This window comes from Stomoxys calcitrans, chromosome 5 (genome assembly GCF_963082655.1).
Source record: "Stomoxys calcitrans chromosome 5, idStoCalc2.1, whole genome shotgun sequence".
Lineage (NCBI taxonomy): Eukaryota > Metazoa > Arthropoda > Insecta > Diptera > Muscidae > Stomoxys > Stomoxys calcitrans.
This window is the reverse complement of record NC_081556.1, coordinates 150,520,726-150,541,032: the sequence shown is the minus strand read 5'-3', so window position 1 is coordinate 150,541,032 and position 20,307 is coordinate 150,520,726. Positions and strand designations below refer to the sequence as shown.

Genomic DNA, 20,307 nt, shown 5'->3' with positions numbered 1-20,307 from the left:
AAGTTAAAATGCCATAAGAAAAACGTATAAAAATCTTACTTAACACATAAATCCATGCTCATTTTAACATCGGAATCATAAGAACTGAAACGCCAATTGAATACTCCCATTTCATTCTCAGAAATTTCCGTGGTACAAGACCAATCACGTTCCAAATATTGAATCATCTATGAATTTAAGAACCCAAGCCAAACTATAGAGAACTTCTCCATTTAAAATTATCTTTAAGGCTTACCCTAACAACCAAATAACTTTTGGCTACTTTACCGCGTCCTGCCAATTTAACAGTGGGCAAGTGCAAAACACTTCCTGCTTCGATATCTTTTTCGCCATAGTCCAATAGGTCTTCCTTCACATAGGTATCCACTTGCGACTGGGATTTGGTTTTGTCCGCCTCGGAACCTGAGGATATCGATTCATCAGTTTGGGCTGCAGCGGCAGCTGAAGGTTGACGCACTGAACATCCTGCCACTGAGACGGTGACATTAATAGGCAGAGAGTTACGCAGATAAACTGGAGGTCTCAAGTGCAAAGTGTAGAAAGCACTCATGATCATATATTTATTGGTATGCTCGTTATAGATTTCGGTCTTCTCACGGCTTACATTGATGAAGAAAGGCTCAAAGGTCTCTATGGGGTCACATTGCAAATGACGCATATAATTCATGTCTGTTTGCGCTTCATCCCATTTGATGCCTTGAACTGAGATATTATAGTCCTATGGAAGAAGAATGTAGAAAAAATAAATAGAAATTTAAACGGGTTGTTGGTATGTGAAAAATGTTATGCTGTAAAACATTGATATAATTTCAAAAGGGGGCGGACCCTCCCCCTTACCTAAATTTTCAAAAATGCCCGATCTCGGAGATGGGTGTACCGATTTAAGCGAAATTTTGTATGCCACCTTATGGTACCCTAAAAACAAGAAATTGGTACATAATTTTAGGGTCATATAACCTGGGGGAACGCCCTATCCCAAAACCCACCCGAACGGACATGTTTACCCATTGGGTCAATATGGGTATCAAACGAAGCGTATTTAAGAGTAGATTACGAACATGGTATACTAATTTCACCCTAAGAATTTGGGGGGTCCCCCACCCCCAAAAAAAACCCCCAACAGGACTATTTTACTGCTTTGGCCAATATGGGTATCAAATGAAAGGTATTTAAAAGTAGAATACAAATCCGACATAAAATTTTATTTTTTGGTGTCTGAGGCGCCCACCCCATCCCACCTCCCTAAACCCCCCAACAGGTTGATTTACCGATTGGGACAAAATGGGTATCAAATGAAAGGTATTTACGAGTAGAGTACGAACTTGGCATAAAAATGGTACCCTAAATGTGGGGGGGGTACCCTACCCCCAAAAAACACCACACAACAGGACACTTTTACCACTTTGGGCAATATGGGTAGCAAATGAGAGGTATTTAAGAGTAAAGTACGGAGTTGCCGTAAAAATATCACTTTTAGTGTGTGGGCGGATGGGGGGGGGGGGTGTTCCCCACCCCCAAAAGGACACTTTTATCACTTTGGGCAATATGGATATCAAATAGAAGGTATTTCAAAGTATAGTAAAAAACTAATATAAAAATTTATTCCTTGGTTTTTGAGGCGCCCCCATCCCCCAAAACCCCTCAACAGGGCATATTTACCGGTTGGGACAATATGGCATCAAACGAAAAACATTTGGAAGTTGAGTACACATCTGTTATAAGAATTTGGCCCAAGGTGTCTACGCCAACTCCAACTCCAAAAGACCTCAGAACGGGCATAAATGTCCAACTTCACAAAATGGGTATCGAATGAAAGATCTTTGGGAGTTGACTACCAATCTGTTATGCACAATTAGGACAGAGTCAGGGAACGGTCCACCCACTAAATACCCTTCAATAGGACGTGTAATGCGATCCGCATTATATGTAAATTAAAAGTTTATGACAGTATATTTTGAATCTAAAGTTGGTATAAGGATTTAAGTATCTTGGCCACGTCCTTCCGTTCCGCAGGACAGTAGATCGCGACAATAAAAGACTCAAATAAATTGTCGTAACCAATACAAAAAAATTAATTAGTGTGAATCTGGACGAGACCCATAGAGACCCTGAATATGTTGATAGCGTCCTTCAAAATGCTTGACATTATGGGGCTCAAACGAAATCGTGCTCTAGCACGATGCTGATATATTTCAGAGTCCACCTCTAAACTCCTTTCAAACCGGCCATGATTGTCAACTATGGCGATAGATAATGTGTATTTTATAGTAGAAAATTAATTTGATATCCAGTTTTGAGGCCAAGTGTTTGGGGGTAGTGTCACTCCACAAACTCCCCTAAACCAATTGCAATTGCAGCTCAAATAAAAGGAATTTAACATTATAGGACAATGCTGATATTTTTTTGGAGCTAAGTGCGTATGTGGTCGTCCCACCCTACATACCCCTCAAACTGGACATATTTGTGGATTATGGCAGAAAGGGGCTTAAATGTGATAATTGTCTTATGGTCAAGTTTTTCAGGGACGACTTATGGGAGTAGAGCATGAATCTGATATCCACTTTTGGGCAAAGAGTTAGGCTACTCCAATCCACCACCAAATCCAAGTGAATGATGGAGATCTAACATCCAAACTTTAATCGGTGGATCCTCCCCTCATCCTATTGTCAAAAACGCTAGATCTCGGAAATGGGTGGGGCGATTTAAGCGAAATTTATTTTGTTTATAATAACTGAAACACAGACATTTGTATTGGGAGAAGAGCACCAATATGATATCCTCATTGGCGCGAAATATCTGAAAGTCCGTACCAGCACCACCAAACAGGACTTAGTTTCTGACGTGATCGTATAGAGCTCAGATAAAATAAGAGAGTTAAAGAAGGCGCGGCGGAGCGGGCCCTGTCTAGCTAGTCTTATTTATAAAAATTAATTTGTTTTTTTTTGTTTGACTGTTTTTTCCGTATAGACTCAAAAACGACTCAACCGATTACCTTGAAATTTTCACAGATTGTGTAGGTTGGTCTGGAAGGAAACATAGGCTATATAATTTTTTGATTTCGGAAGGGGGGCGGACCCTCCCCTTACCCCAAAAGTACGATCCAAAAATAAAAGTTTACCGATCAGGACAATATGGGACCCAAATGAAAGTTATTCAGGAGTAGAGTACGAATATCATATAAAAAATAGGGTCCAAGCAGCCGGGGGCTGCCCCAACCCCAAAATAGGTTTATTGGGCGAGCATGGCAATATGGGACTCAAATAAAAGGTATTCGGAAGTAGATTACGACTATAGTCAGTAAGGAGGAATAGGCTTTATAATTTCTTGACATCGGAAGGGGGCGAACCCTCCCCCGTTACCCCAAAAAACACCAGCCAAAATCAAAAGTACACCGATACGGACAATATGGATATCAAATGAAAGGTATTGAAGAGTAGAACACAAATGTGGTATTAAAAATTGGGTCCTGGGTACCCAGGAAGTTGCCCTAACCCCAAAACTTCTAAAAGCAGACAAATTAAACTCCCATATCAATATGGGGATCAATTGAAAGGTATTCGGGAGTAGATTACGAATATGGCTTACAAAATCAGATCGGAATGTTGGGGGTCACCCCACCCCCCAAAAACGCCCCAAATGGAGATATGATCCATCATGACTATATGAGACTCGGTTTGTTGGTTTGTTTTGTAGAATCAAAAACGGCTAAACCGATTTGCTTAAAATTTTCATAGATTATGTCGATTTTTGTGGAAAGAAACATTGGTTATTTAATTTTTAGATATCGGATGGTGACGGACCTTCCCTCTTACCTCATAAATGCCACCCAAAAGCAAAAGTGGACTGATACGCACAATAGAGGTTTCAAAAGAAAGCTAATGCAGACTAAAAAACGAATATCGTATTAAATTTTGGGTCCAAGTATCCAAAGGGGCGCCCCAATCCCAAAAACTCCTCTAAACAGATATATTGGACGTTCCTATCAATATGGGACACAAATGAAAAGTATTCCGCAGTAGATTACAATTATGGCATAAAAAATTAGATCTAAGTAATGGGAGGTCGACCAAAACCCCAAATCCCCTAAATGGGCATATCAGCCGACCTGGCTATATGGGATTCAAATGAAAGATATTTGGGAGTAGATTACGAATATGACATTAAAGTGTTCGTTCAAGTCTATTTGGCGCTTTTCCTCTTAAAAATACGTTTGTTTGGGGGTCATATTTACCGACCATGGCAATATGGGGCTCAAATTAAGGGGATTTGGGAGTGGAGCACGAATTTGATATCCATATTTAAGTCAAAATGTCTCCCCTAAAAAAACTTCTCCTTACCTTATTTTCATTTTAGTCACCAAAAACAAAACATGGTTTCTATTGTTGCGGAAGGTTGCTGCCCAAAAGCCGCCATATGAATGTATAGACCAATCACGACAATATAGAATCATGTGTTTGGGGATCCGACCCATCCCAAAATACCTACCTATTATATAAAAACTATTTGGGTTGGAAATTGAATGACTTTCGGGAAATTGATATTAATTTTTGGGACAAAGACCCTGGGCTCCACCCCACCCTACCCTCTATCAACTTATTTACCGATCATGCCATTAAGGGGCTCATATTAAATGTTTTTGAAAGTAGAGCATCTTATATTTACTTTAATGGCCGAGTGACCACCCCCGAAATACCCCCTAAACCGGATATATTTACCAATACAGTAACATAGGAATCAAAAGAAAGGCATTTGGGGCATGCCGCAGTGCGACACCTCTTTGGGGATATTTTTTACGTGACCATCCAAGGCATGGTATCTCGCAAATATCGCCTGCATTAAGAGGAGATAATCAGGGCTTTAAATTTGTCCGATGTTCTCGCCAGGATTCGAACGCTGGCGTTCAGCGTCATTGGCGGACATAGGCTGCAGTGGCACGAAATCGATGTCCACATTCAGGGCGAAGTATCCCCACTATTCCTTATACGTCGAATTTATTAAATCTTAATTGCCATAAAAAATGCCAAAGTTGCTACTTCATCTTCTCACTCTTTGAGGTTTAAGAAAACTTTTACCAAACTCACCTCAACGCCAAAGTGCAAATATTTATTTTCAGAATAAATGGCATGTAAGGGCACATGATAGGTAGTATTGGGCTCCACAACGCCAACTTTTATCATTTCCTTGGATTTATCCTTCATGCGATAGACCTTTACGGGAGTGGTAAAATGATTGTGGATCTAAAAGACAAAAATTCAAAAAAGAAAAGTAAGCAAATCGTTTTCTTTTTTCTTAACACCTTCACTTACATTTAGAACACCGTGTATGTTGATAACAGTCACACCAAATTCACTCTTCACCTCCGAAACTATGCCCCAATTGTGTTGGTTTTTATCCCTGCTGCACAGGGAAAAATATCTCTTGTCCGATTTCGATATCGGCAATACCAATTGTTTATCTATGTCTCCTATGGTAACATATATATTGTGCTCATAGGCATCGGGACCGTCGGCTACTGACTTTGATTGCAAATAGACTTTACAGCCCGGCGATATAGTGCAACATTGTATGGAGTCGGGCGAAACATCCCTGCCCTGCTGGCTTTTGAATACCAACGTACTGTTGGCGGCAAATGCACTATTGGGCATGTGACACTCATGCAGTGTGAAGGCTCCCTTGGTGAAGGACAAATTCAAATCGAAGCCTGTGTCATTATGCACCACATGTCCCGCTTCAACTTCGGGCTTTGACACACCACTAGGATCCATGGCCTGACTGAAGGCCTCTCCCAACAGCGTTACAGTATCCAAAAATGTTTTACTCACAGTCATTTCCAAATTTTCATCAGATTGTATTTTAATGGAGGTTTTGGACTCCTCTTTGTTTTCCTCAATTGGCGAAACTGTTTTCTCAATGTCCAACTTAAAGTTCAGCTCCCAAGGTGAGCTGCTGCGCTCTCCATCTTTGGCAATGCGTTCGTTTTTCTCAATCACCGGTTCCCAATCGGCCAACGATTGGTTGTAATAGTTCATGGTAAGACTAATACGGCCACTGGCACTTAACTGAGAACTCCAGTTATTGGCCACCGCTTCCAAGGAGGTGTCTAGCGATAGCAGAGGTGTGGTAAAACAACCGGTACCAGACTCCAATATTATGGTAAAGCTCTCAATCTCAATGATGCAGCATTCCCGTTTGGTGGTGACAGCAGGGGCCTCCACTGGCGGTACAAGTTGTAAATCCATGGCATGGACTATATCTTCAGCCGGTTCTGCTTTAAGGAACCAAAAATCAGAGTCTCTAAACTTCTTGGGGGACCAAATGTCACTGTAGTTGATTTCATCCAACTTTTTGCTTTCATCTGCCTCATTTGAGGTTATGGATTTCATAGCCTTGTTGAATAGTTCTAAAGCTGCTGGGCTTATATTGATAAAGAAAGCACTGGCCTTCAGGCTGATGTTCATGCCCTCTTCCCCGGCCGGTGTGGAGCTATGCAGGTTAATGAAGCAAGGATGCAAAATATAATGCTGAGTGGTTTGACGCTTCTCGGGGGCAAAGGAGCACATGTACATCTTGAGGTTATCGATTTTGCCATCGATATTTTCCGTCTTTCCCACTACGCGATAGTGTATATTGGTGGTCATCTGTATGGGGTAGCAGAGAAAAGGAATATACTACACATATCAAAATGGAGGACGGAGTAAGTTCTTACATTAAAGATAATGGCACTGGTGTTCATGTCATTCAATGTCTCCACTAGGATAATATCGGGTTCATCAATTATCAAGGTCAAACTCATTTTATTCACATTTTTCGCCTCCTCAACCTCAACTTGGGTGTTCTGGCGAACAGCGACTGCAAGAATGGGGGAAAATGTTCAGAAAATATTTCCCTAGAAACCAAGTGGGTGGGTTGTTATTTCCTTTCCAACTTACCTGCTGCGCTTGCCACCGAACGTATTTGCCCCGATTGTTGCTGCTGTGTAGCTACTGGCACCGCCAAAGGCTCTGGCTCCTCGACAGCCTCTACTTTATCCTCACTCTCGGGCACCTTAATAAACTCCGTCAGTTTAAGCAAGAAATCCACACACAGTATCAAATCGAAACTGGAAATGCGAACTTTGGCCATTGTGTCGTTTTGTTTGATGACCGCCGTCACATCCAACATATATTGTAAATCTGTTTGGGATTTTTCATTTTGGGCCAAACTAGAGGGCGATCCCAAGTGTTGCTCCAACTCAACATCGAACCAATCTTTGCGACAGAGATATTTTTTAATTTCACTGGTATTACTGGGGCGAGTATCCTCCAATTGCATATTGCACAGCACAATGCTCGTTGTTAAGGTCTCATCCATAAGTTTTGTGCCTTTCAGTGATATGACATAGAGGCCAAAGCGAGCCAGGCCCTCGTTGACATCTGCCATTAGGTTGATAACCACACCATCCAATTGGAAATTGAATTTGAATTGTTCACTGATTCGCTCCTGCTCCACTTTCTTTTTAAGCATTTTATCCTTTAGCTGGTCCACAGCCTTTTTGGCAGGACTTTCGAGTGGGGATTTGGGTAAAGACTGGGAGTTGGTGGGGCTTTTTGGTGGTACGGCAGCGGCGGTTGTTGCGGCGGCCGGTGCCGCTACACTGGGGAACTCATTGGCTCCTTCGCTCATGTTGCGATTCAATATGGACATGATAAGGCCATAGTCATCCTTGAACAAATTCAGTTCTATGCATCTTAGGCGGCCTGAAATATCAATTTCCGGTTGATTTTTGTACCAAGAAAATGACAAGTTGCGTTTCACAACCAACGTAAAGCTGGTTGGATCCAAGATATTCAGTTTGGACTTGAAACCGAAATTCGAATCCACTACATCTAAGGGGGCATTCAAATCGGAGGAATGGCTTTGATACTGCTGGGTCTCTTCCAATATGTTCACACGCACCAGACGCATATCCTTAAGGACCAACTTGATTTCATCCATGACGGCGGGGCCCTTTTCGTTGTCGGGAGTTTGTATGTCAGTGATGACATTGCTCAAAATCAATTGACCCAAATCGAGGACAATAGCCTCCAAACTTTTCGAGTCTATGGGAACAATGATGACCGGAGCCTTGACCTTAACATTGAGTTTCATGCGTGTAGCCTTCTCATAAGCAGCCACCGCATTTTGTTTGGCAGCATCCGCGGCAGCTGCACTAGCATTGGCAATTGCCTGCTGGGCGGCCTGGAAGTTATTCATGAAGCTAAGCACAGAAGTCACAAACCAATTCACAAACACTATCTTCATGCAGCCAATTTCCACACTGATTTTCATGTCATCCGAATTGTAATTGCTGGTCTCATCCAGATTGTAGGTCACCACATCACATCTCAAAGCGTCTTTGCCCACAATGGACAAAATGTTGGAGTGTATGTTTGCGGGATTCAAATCGCGTATCAGTATGTCCTTGAGGCCCAATTGAATTTCGGTATATGAAGTTTTCAGCACCACACCAGCATACAAATGGTTAACCTTCAAACTTGCCAAAGAACGTTTCTTGCAGGATAACTCTAGACCCACTTGCTCCAAATTGGCTTCTATTTTCATTTTTATGCTCTCCACCACGTTTTGCTTTGTACTGCGGCGGGATTTGCGAGCCACTGTCTGCGTGGGCGACGGAGTGGTGCCCGTCAAATTAGAAAATTCATTTTCCTCGGCAATACGGGTGAGACGGAATATCATACCCTCATCAGCGGCCGCAGAACCCATGCGATCCTTGGGCTCCGTATCAATTTTCGGTGCTGGTTTCGCCACCGCACTCATGATCTTATCGACTTTGCGTTGCAGTTGATCGGCTATTTCCATGATGTGCAAGAGATTCTCCTGATGCAATATCACATTCAAGGTGGCAAAATTTATCTTCGCCAATTGTTCAATGGATTTGTATTTGGTTATAAAGTCTGGGGTGCTCTTGTCCACCGAGGTAAAGGAGACATTTAACAAAGACTTGCCATCCTGGGTAAAGCCAGGCGTTTCTATGACCACCAACTCTTCGTCCTGTTTGGCTTGATTCTGCTCATAGGACATTAACCCAATGGCGCCAAGTCTGTCAATGAAAATTAAACAAATTAAAGGAGAAACCCTTTTTTAACGATTCAACTTACTTTGCTTGTGCCACCAACTCGAAGGTCCTTTGAACCACATTTACTTCCAATTGCAAAACTTGGAAAGCCAACAGCTTATGCGAATCTGGCACAGGGACACTTGCTGTGCTTTGGGTATCCAAAAATTCTACATCAGCCTCGGAGTCCTGCGATTGTGGTGAGGGAGTGTTGAACTCCAAGGAGGAGCCGTCACTCAAGGGCGATTGAATATCAATGGCTGAAGTTCTTATCAAAGTTACACTAAACTCTTTAAGGGCAAAACTAAGCTCCAGACTAGTGTACTGCACCACCTCAGTTGTTAAGGAGGAGGCGTTGGCCAAAGCTTTGCGTCTTACATCTTGATTGAGGAATTGAGGTATGGAGCGCATTATTGAGGTGCTACTCAGGGCCTTTACAAGGTTGGTTTTTGGTGGTTCAACAGGTTTTTCGCTTTCCGGCAAAGGTATACTCAGGCCCACTGTCAAGGCCTCGAACACACGATCTTCGGACAGATTTAATTTGATCGAAGGCAATAGAATGCCCACCTTGGTTTTGGGCAAGCGCGGATCATCATCCACCACACAGATATCGCACTCTACCAGCACAGAGGTGGGACGTAGCAAATGCATATCGGATTCCAACATTTTATTCATAACAAGCTCCCAATTCTCTTGAGGCTTCACCACCATTACTTGAATATTCTCTATGGAGACTTTGTAACGATCATAGGCCTTGTCCAATACCGCCTGCAAGATTTCATTTTGTTCCTTGCCGCTGTGATACAAGGTGGTTATATCCTTCGAATTGTCTTTGCGCGGAGCCGAGGAGACTCGCAATTCGCCAAGGCCCACCACGACCAAAGATTGCTTGCCTGGTTCATATTTGCCTCCTTGAGGCAAGATCAAAATATTGGGCATCAATCTTATATCCAATTGGACTATGGCATGGCTTTCAATCATGTACTGCATGCCTGTGGCAGAACGCTCTTTGAAGTTAGAGATCTTAAGAGTGGCTGCACCTTCCAACTCGGAGAGATTCACTGACTGTTTGGGCACAAAGACCTTCATCAGTTTTAAAATTGTCTCCGCATCATAGACAATTTGCAGAGGGCGGGCGGTGACCTTAACACGTTGATCGCATTCTTTGTCAAGAGGATTGGTCTCAAAGAATATATCCAAAAGATTGCTTTCGTGGGAGATTTTCGATTTGATAATGGTGGGAGCCATATTGTCCTTCTCGAAGCCAGTCAAAATCAGTTCGTTCATGCCAACACAAACGCTGTAACAAAAGGGAAACGAATTTGGAATCGATAATCTAGGGTAGAATTTTTCGAAACTCACCTTAAGGCATTGGCACCTGGTCGTTGCTTAACCACACATGTGGTGGTATTTAGTTTTAACAACATTATTGTCTGATATGAGTGATAGTCCATGGCACCTGGTCCCACGGAATCATCATAGAGTCCTATCTCAAAAGAGCTCAAGGTAAATTTCATATGAACCGCCTCATAATGTTCGGGCAGTTGCAGAGGAGCCATGTTATCTTCATAGCCTATGGCTTTGTGCAGTTTTTTCTTCTCCTCGGGCGTCATAGCAGCCTGGATGCTTGAGACCAAATCCACTTGATCATCGTTGTCATCCTTTTTGCCGCCGCCACCAAACCAGCCGCCAAACCAACCAGCCTTTTTGGTATTCTCCTTTTTGGTTTCCTCACTCTGTCTAACGCGATCCACTTCCAGCTGAATTCTTTTGCGTATCAACATCAAATTAAACAGATCCAATTTTTGTTCAGCCAAGGCACAAGTCTCCTCCAGGGTGGCCGAGGGTTTTTTGGACAAGCAACGCTCTTTATGGGATTCCGCATAGGTGCGACAGAGTTGACGATGCTCTTTTATATGTTCCCAGGTGTACGAACGATTCTTTTTCTTGATCTGCTCTTCCAAAACAGAGGTTATGGCAAAATGCCACCATATCTTGGCATTGCCTTTGTAGGCTACAGAGTAAAGGAGCAAAGGAACATGTTGTTATGGAAAGGATTTTTGTATTTTTGTATAGCAATACTTACGTGTATTGTAGGGCCTATATTTGCGATAGGGTATGGCCAATGAAAAGTGGTTCATATCGTCCAGAAGGCCCATGATTATTTGAAACTGTGTTGAGGTAAGACCTACATTCAGTTTTTCCATTTCCAAGTTCAAATCGGTCTTTGGTATAGAGAAGGGAGGAGTATCACGGTTAGGATCGGAATTTAACAACAATTTGGCTACAGAAGATATGGGTCCCAATACTAAAAGAAACGAAGTAAGCTTCTAATAAAGTAATCCATCTATGATCTAAGCTATTCTTGTTAACTTACCAAATGAATACCCTTTTGGAACATTAGTTTTATTGGCTATGTGACTCCTAAAGAGTTCCACAATTTCATGGCCTGGCCTTGTGCTATATGTATCCGCATTGCAATTCATATACACTGACAGACAATCCAGACTGGCCAATTTGAAAACATGTCGTATGACACCATCCACAAAACACTTCTTCCAATTCTCATCGGTGGTGAATATTTCGAAATCGTGTAGCGTTATGCCAAAGGCATAAGGTCTATCGATTTTTGTATTGTCTTCATAGCGTATATGGACGTTGGCTATTTTCACTTGAATATTGTTAATAACGCGAGCAACCAACTTCTCCACATAGCCGGGATCGGCTTTATTATCTGCAACGAAACGTCAAGTCAAAAAGTCACTCGATATTGTTTGTCCTCGTGCTTACCTTTTTCCAATTCTTGCTGATGGGCCTCATCAAGCGCCTTCAAAGCTGTTTGCTTCGATTGTAGCTGAGTTTTGACTTCCTTCTCATCGTCGTAGGGAACACTTTGTTTGGGGGCAACCAGCAGGAATAGATCTTCGATTTGTGCAACCACAGGTTGACTGTAAATCGATTTCCATGGTATCTTCAGCACAAATTTACCCAAATGTCCATAAACTAACTGAACTGGTAGATCTAAATCATCTAAGGCATTTTCTCGTATTTTCAAATTGTTTAGAACAATATCACCTAAAAGAAAAAAGAAAAAAATAAAAATAATGTGCAAGTGTATGTGACTGCCAGAAAAATATCTTGAGTAGGTCTCAAATGTAATAAAGGCTCATTTACTACCCAAAAATTAGTATCGCTATCATATTTTCCCATAGTTCTTCATTTCGTTCCGCCTTTCGTGTGCGCCTTATGTAAATGTAGCACAAAATGTATTACTAAAAGTAGTACTAAATGTAGCACTAAAAGTAGTACTAAAAGTAGTACTAAATATTGTACTAAATGTAGTACTAAAGGTAATAGTAAATATAGTACTAAATGTAGTGCAAAATTTAGTACTATATGTAATACTAAATTTAGTACGAAATGAAATACTAAATTTAGTACTTTAGTACTAAAGTACTAAATTCGGTACTAAATGTAGTACAAAATGTACTACAAAATGTAGTGCCAAATATAATACTAAATGTATTACTACATATAGTGCTAAAAGTAGCAATTAATGTAGTACTAAATGAAGTACTAAATTTAGTACTAAATGTAGTACTAAATGTACTACAAAATGTAGTGCCAAAAATAGTACTAAATGTTTTACTACATATAGTGCTAAATGTAGCAATTAATGTAGTACTAAGTGGAGTACTAAATCGAGTTCTAAATTAAGTGCTAAATGTAACACTAAATGTAGTACTAAATATATTACAAAATGTAGTAGTAAATGTAGTACTAAATGTATTACAAAATGTAGTGCTTAATATAGTACTAAATGTATTACTACATATAGTGCTAAATGTAGCAATTTATGTAGTCCTAAATGAAGTACTAAATGTAACACTAAATGTAGTACTAAATGTAGTGCTAAATGTGGTACTAAATGTAGTGCTAAGTCTAGTAGTAAATGTAGTGCTATATGTAGTACTAAATGTAGTACAAAATATATTACTAAAGATAGTGCTAAATATAACAATTAATGTAGTACTAAATGCACTGCTAAATTTAGTACTAAATGTAATACTATTGGATTGCCCAAAAAGTAATTGCGGATTTTTCATATAGTCGGCGTTGACAAATTTTTTCACAGCTTGTGACTCTGTAATTGCATTCTTTCTTCTGTCAGTGTAAAAAAAAAAAGTGTAAAAAAAGTATATTTGATTAAAGTTCATTCTAAGTTTTATTAAAAATGCATTTACTTTCTTTTAAAAAATCCGCAATTACTTTTTGGGCAACCCAATACATGTAGTACTAAATGTAGTAACAGGTAGACCAAAAAGTAGAAAATTTTACAATGATTGGATAACAAATGCAATCAGTGCCTGAAGGTTAGGTTAGGTTGAAAAGAGGGTGCAGATAATTATCCGCTCCATGCCACTATGGCCATACATCTAAGCCAGTAATTGGCTTATTGTGCGCTCTAAAAACTATAAAGTAACCTCTAAAAAGAAAATTTTAACTTAGGAATTCCGTGCTACTTACAAAATCCTTAATTGGTTTCAATGCCACTCCCCTAAGTTGGTTCATGTCTGATATTGTGTATCCACCTAAGTACCGGTATCTGTTGGATGCGAAAGCTGGGCAACGACAAAGGAAATGCTCCAACGTCTCATCATCATCCCCGCATGCCCTACACATGCTATCACGTGCCGCACCGATTTTACATAAGTGAGCTCGTAGTCCTATGTGTCCCTTTCAGTAATAGCCTCGTCTTCTCACGATCTGGATCCCCCCATAGGATTTTCACCGTCCTACCGACCGTTTCGCTGTTCCACAATGTTGCATGCGCATTCGTCGTCCACTCCCTTAACTCGGACTGCGTCGACCCGAAAGGCTTCGTGTTAACCAAGTTTATTGACGACAGTCCTCTGGCCTTCCCCGCCAAATCGTCTGCCCTTTCATTTCTCCTCACTCCGTTATGGCCCGGCACCCAAACGATGCAGATTTCCCCATCCTCACAAAAGGCGTTAATCTCCTTCTTACACTGCAAGACGTTTCTGGATCCCCCATAGGATCTTCGCCTTCCTACCGACCGTTTCGCTGTTCCACAATGTTGCATGCGCATTCATCGCCCACTCCCTTAACTCGGACTGCGTCGACCCAAAAGTCGGGTTAACCAAGTTTATCGACGGCAGTCCTCTGGCCTTCACCGCCAAATAGTCTGTCCTTTAATTACCCCTCACTCCGTTATGGCCCGGCACCCAAACGATGCGGATTTTCCCATCCTCAGAGAAGGCGTTAATCCCCTTCTTACACTGCAAAACGTTTCTGGATCCCCCATAGGATCTTCGCCTTCCTACCGACCGTTTCGCTGTTCCACAATGTTGCATGCGCATTCATCGTCCACTCCCTTAACTCGGACTGCGTCGACCCAAAAGTCGGGTCTGCCCTTTCATATCCCCTTACTCCGTTATGGCTCGGCACCCAAACGATGCAGATTTTGCCATCCTCAGAGAAGGCGTTAATCTCCTTCTTACACTGCAAGACTGTTCATGACCTTACCGTCCTGATTGGCCGGCCGTGCCCTTATGGCTATTTTACTATCGGTAAAGGTGTTCACAATCGACGTCCTCGTGTTAGCACCACATCACTTCACGCATTCCGCAATCGCCCGGATCTTCGCCTGCAGGACCGTATTATGGTCAGGCAGTCTAAAACAGATGTCAGTCTCTGGGTTTTCAATTTAAACCCCCAAGCCCTCTCTCTCCTCTAGCTTTGATCCATCCGTGTTACATGATCTTCCAGATGGCAATACTAGGGTTCCGTCAATACAAGACTGTGCCGATGGCAGCAGTGCCTCGCACTCGACTTCCAGGTTCATCTCAGGTATCCGATGGGAAACCTCTCCACTTCCTTCCAGGTTTCCTATCGTCGCCTCGATTATACCACGCCGATATGAGCTGCTCCCATCGCCTTAAGTCTCATAGCCGCAGTGGCTGCCTCACTCTTAATCTGTATATCAATGGGTCGGATATCTAGAATAGTTAGTCTCCAGTGCCCTAGTGGTCGTGGTCCTCATCGCTCCGCCTATGCCAAGACAACATGTTCTCTTAACCTGTTGTATGGTCCTTATGTTGAACTTTTTCTCCATAGCAGTCCACTAAACTACTGAGGCGTAAGAAAGAATTGGTCTAATCACGCTCCTGTAGAGCCAGTGGACTATCCTCGATTCAGGCCCCATTTCGAGCCTACGGCCCGTCTACATAGTGCCCAACATATGTGAGCTTTCTCAGTACGCACTTAAATGTGACACTTCCAATTCAGTTTCCTGCCCAAGATCACACCTTAATATTTGACCTTTTCAGATACTGAAATCGTCTTGGCCCACCTTCGTCTTCCTCGTGAACAGGCATATTTCAGTCTTCTCTGGGTTAACATTGAGACCTTTGGGTCTAGCCCAGTCATATGCCATGTGCCTGAATTACAATTATACATGAACAGACAGATGAAATACGCGGTCTCATATGTAGGTGGCACTCTAAATAAATATTGAAACAACACGTGCCTTAAAAAAGAATGCTGCTTAGCGTCCCCAATAACGCCTTTATTGAAACATAACCCCTACATCAAGGCCTAAACAAATACATTAAGTAAATTTCCATTACAAAATATTTTAAATAATATTTACCTATATCTTCATCAATACATTAGCGCTATTCATTTTATTCAACAACAAAAAAAAAACTGTAACGTTTTTAATATATTTAAATTATTATAGGGTTGCCCAAAAAGTAATTGCGGATTTTTCATATAGTCGGCGTTGACAAATTTTTTCACAGCTTGTCACTCTGTAATTGCATTCTTTCTTCTGTCAGTTATCAGCTGTTACTTTTAGCTTGCTTTAGAAAAAAAGTTTAAAAAAAGTATATTTGATTAAAGTTCATTCTAAGTTTCATTAAAAATGGATTTACTTTCTTTTAAAAAATCCGCAATTACTTTTTGGGCAACCCAATAATATCACCACATTGCCTACAGTTGACTAGTGGTATCAGATAGATTGAATGGCATAATGTGTGTGGCACCACTGGTTTACCATAAAAAAAGAAACTCATTTATAAACAATTCAGGGCCATAGAAGCCATTCAGTTGTTGCTTAAGTTCTCTCCACCTCAAATGATGATGTTATGCAGAGGAAACATAATAGACCAAATATTTTCGGGTACAACTAAGGGAACATTTTTGGTTCCAAAATTAAAAAGAGTGGGATATGAGCAAAGCATACCAATCAAGTTAAACAAGGTGTGTCGTCGGCTTGTTTAATGATGCCCATGAACTTTGGTAGTCAACAAAATCTGAGATGTACATATGTAAGTGTGTATATATAAAAGCCGGAAGTATTACACATTACATGGGTAAGAGACGAGATATGCATATGCTTTAATTTGTGAATTTCGTACTATTGTATTATTATTTAACCCAAACATGTGAAATTTGACATGTTATTAGAAGTAACCTACACCCAGAAAAATTAATCTGCTGATATCAGCAAACACTGTCTGCTGACATTGAAAACAAAAGATTAATCCATTCCAAAATTTTGAACTTTTAAATCACTATTGCGGCATTTGCTATATATTAATAAAAAAAATTCCACTTTTAGACGTAATTTTTTTAAGCATAAATATAAAAGCGGTAGCTACTTTTGTCAGCTGTTATTCAAATTCGTTAAAAAATTAACAAATTGTAGAACATTTAAAAAACAATGACGATAAATGCATGTAAAATTGATAGATAGAAGATGGAATATAGAATTTTTTGAAATATTTACGACCTTTTTTAACTTCTTATATTTTAAAAATAGCGAAAAATGTTTGCTGTTTAAGCAACAAATTACTGTTGTCCCATTTTCAGCAGACATTCTGCTGTTATAGCTAATATTTTTGCTGTTTTTACCAACAAATTTCTCTAAGTGTATGTATAGACGCCTTTTTAATTTAATAGCGCAATTTTTGATAGGTTTTTCCAACATATAAATACCTGTAAAATCGCTGGAGATAACTCAATACCGTTATAAGGGGTCTAACTGTTTCAAATTTCAGGGAAAGAAATTCGTAAGTTCTGGTAATGACTGATCGGATATCTTCCGAATTTTGTAATTTCTGGTCACAAATGCGGAAAATTCATAATCAGATGTTGAGGTATTCATGCAGTTCACTGTTGCGGCAGAAATGGGTAGTGAATAAATGCGCATTTATGGGCTCATTGTAGGCTATCCGAATCAGGCACAGTTGTTAATTGAAATCGAGGCAAAAATATGATTTTTGTAAACTACAAAATTCAGGAGATCGATATTAAGAGTGTTATGTCCAGATATAGGTTATCTTTGAATTATCGACTGTAGGGTGATTTTCACAGACAGATAGACGGGCGGACGCGGCTAGATCATCCATGAATATTATAACGATATAGTATGTATACTTTGTAGGATTGAAAATGGAAAATTTAATGTGTTGCAAATGGAAGGCAAACATGGTGGTACATACAAACCGGGACGACTAAAATTCCGATGAAAAAATCAAGTAGTGGGAGACACCTCGAAACTTGGTTCATAGATTATAGAAGAAGCGCAGAAGATCGAGGCGTTGGGAAGGCTATTCTAAGTTCCGCTAATGGGCCAAACGTTATGTCATAGCCAAATAAAGTAAAGCAAATGCAATGAAAAAATGACCAACGCTATGGTAGTGGGTATAAAATCATACGTTGTATTTTTAGCTTTAAGAATATTTTTTCTTAAATTTTTGTAGGAAATAATTTTCTTGAGTGGCAACACTGATTATAATACAAATTTTACGACTGAGCGCCACCTACATGTGAAATTATAAATCATAACACAAAAACCTAATACAAATATACTAGAATCCGTATACAAAGTTATAAAAACATACACACCACCAAATTTTGGTTTATCCGAATCAGGCGGCACGCTAATTTCCGAAGGAATATAGCTATTCGCTTGAAATGTTGCACAAATACTTCCTATTAGTGTAGGTCGTTTGGGATTGTAAATGGGCTACATCGGTCCATGTTTTGATATAGCTGCCATATAATACGATCTTGGATCATGACTTTCTGAGACGCATTTACTTGTTTTCACTAAGGTGTTCTATTTTTCACATTGAATGGCCCATTGTTGCCAAATGGAAAATAGCGGCCTGAAAAGGTTTACAGGAAATATAATATGGACCACGCTCATTCTGAATTTACCAAATAAACGATATTGGCAATTTTTGGAAATTTGTCACTAAATTGCTTTGTTTTTCAGAGTAAATGGCCAACTGAGATATATAGGGCTGAAAAGGTTTATCAGAAGCTTAATATAGTCCGAATTTATTCACTTATTAATGTAAGCTCCAGATGCCAAAAGTAAAAAAATGAATGCTAAATACCCCAAAAGGCCAAGAAAACAGGAAATAGTAAATTCACCGCCCCCAAGAAAACAATTCTAGAGAAAAACATGTAATCATTCCTTGTTAAATTGTCTTAACCACTTATAATATGAGGTGTCAACAAGGTGACACATAGTTAAATGTATGGTGAAAGTATTTTCCAAAAAACCTACAACGCCAAATTTGGATGAGTCGCAAAAAATTCTTTGGATATTTCAAGGCAGACAAACAATTGAAAAGTAATGTTGATAATTTCTTGTCACATGTTTGCATACACAGAAAAAAATTAAAAAACACAACATGAAATTATAACTTCACATCCATTAATATTATGTCAAACAAGTAAAAGCGTGCTAAGTTCGGCCCGCCCGAATCTTATATACCCTCCACTATAGATCGCATTTGTCGGGTTCTTTTCTCGATATCTTTTTTTAGGCTAACAAAGGATAAAATAAAAGAATTGCTATAATATTGGAGCTATTTCAAGTTATGGTCCGATTCGGACCATAACTGATTTGAATGTTGGAGACCATAGTAGAATTTCAGCCAATTCGAGTAAGAACTGCGCCCTTAAGGGCCTCAAGAAGTAAAATAGAGAGATCGGTTTATATGGGAGCTGTATCGGGTAATAGACCGATTCGACAATATTTAACACGTATGTTAAGGTCATGGGAGAAGCCGTTGTACAAAATTTCAGCCAAATCCAATAATAATTACGTCTTTTGGAGGCTCATGAAGTCAAGATCCCAGATTGGTTTATATGGCAGCTATATCAGGTTATCGATCGATTTGAGTCATATTTGGCATAGTTATTAAAAGACATGCGAAATTTCAGCCAAATCGAATAAGAATAGCGCCCTCTAGTGGCTCAAGAAGTCAAGATTCAAGATCGGTTTATATGGTCCTGATATATGGACCATGGTTATAGACCGATTTAGACCATACTTTGAACAGTTTTTGGAAGTCATATCAAAACTGGTCGTGCAAAATTTAAGCCAAATTGGATAGAAATTGCGCCCTCTAGACGCTCAAGAAGTCAAGACCCAAGATAGGTTTATATGACAGCTATATCCGGTTATGAACCGATTTCAACCATACTCAGCACAGTTTTTGGAAGTCATAATAAAACACCTCATGCAAAATTTCAGCGAAATTGGATAAGAATTGTGCCCTCAAGTGGCTCGAGAAGTCAAGATCCAAGATGGGTTTATATGGCAGCTATATCAAAACATGGACCGATATAGTCCATTTACAATCCCAATCCCGACCTAGACTAAGAGGTATTTGTGCAAAATTTCAAGCGGCTAGCTTTACTCCTTCGAAAGTTAGCGTGCTTCCGACAGACAGACGGATGGAGGGACAGACAGACTGAAGGACAGACATCGCTAGATCGACTTAAAATGTCATTACGATCAAGAATAGACGAATATTTCGAGGAGTTACTAGTATTGGATGCCCAAAAAGTAATTGCGGATTTTTTAAAAGAAAGTAAATGCATTTTTAATAAAACTTAGAATGAACTTTAATCAAATATACTTTTTTACACTTTTTTTCTAAAGCAAGCTAAAAGTAACAGCTGATAACTGACAGAAGAAAGAATGCAATTACAGAGTCACAAGCTGTGAAATAATTTGTCAACGCCGACTATATGAAAAATCCGCAATTACTTTTTGGGCAACCCAATAGAATGACGAAATTAGAATACCCCCACCATCCTATGGTGGAGGGTATAAAAATAGAATGATTTATTGTTGTTGTAACCAAATTTCCATGCAGATGTTG

At 40.1% G+C, this 20,307-nt stretch overlaps 1 protein-coding gene across 1 annotated transcript in view; it reads right to left on the bottom strand.

The window, feature by feature from the left end:
* LOC106081453 (intermembrane lipid transfer protein Vps13) overlaps positions 1-20,307 on the bottom strand; it is a 52,283-nt gene that overhangs the window by 13,941 nt on the left and 18,035 nt on the right. Inside the window, exons 3-13 of the mRNA XM_059370485.1 lie at positions 11,885-12,169; positions 11,472-11,828; positions 11,181-11,402; positions 10,457-11,108; positions 9,138-10,394; positions 6,930-9,079; positions 6,707-6,849; positions 5,307-6,638; positions 5,082-5,237; positions 236-718; positions 40-167 (exon numbers count right to left, since the gene is read on the bottom strand). Coding sequence (XP_059226468.1) covers positions 40-167; positions 236-718; positions 5,082-5,237; positions 5,307-6,638; positions 6,707-6,849; positions 6,930-9,079; positions 9,138-10,394; positions 10,457-11,108; positions 11,181-11,402; positions 11,472-11,828; positions 11,885-12,169 — 7,165 coding nt within the window. The remainder of the gene's footprint in view (positions 1-39; positions 168-235; positions 719-5,081; positions 5,238-5,306; positions 6,639-6,706; positions 6,850-6,929; positions 9,080-9,137; positions 10,395-10,456; positions 11,109-11,180; positions 11,403-11,471; positions 11,829-11,884; positions 12,170-20,307) is intronic.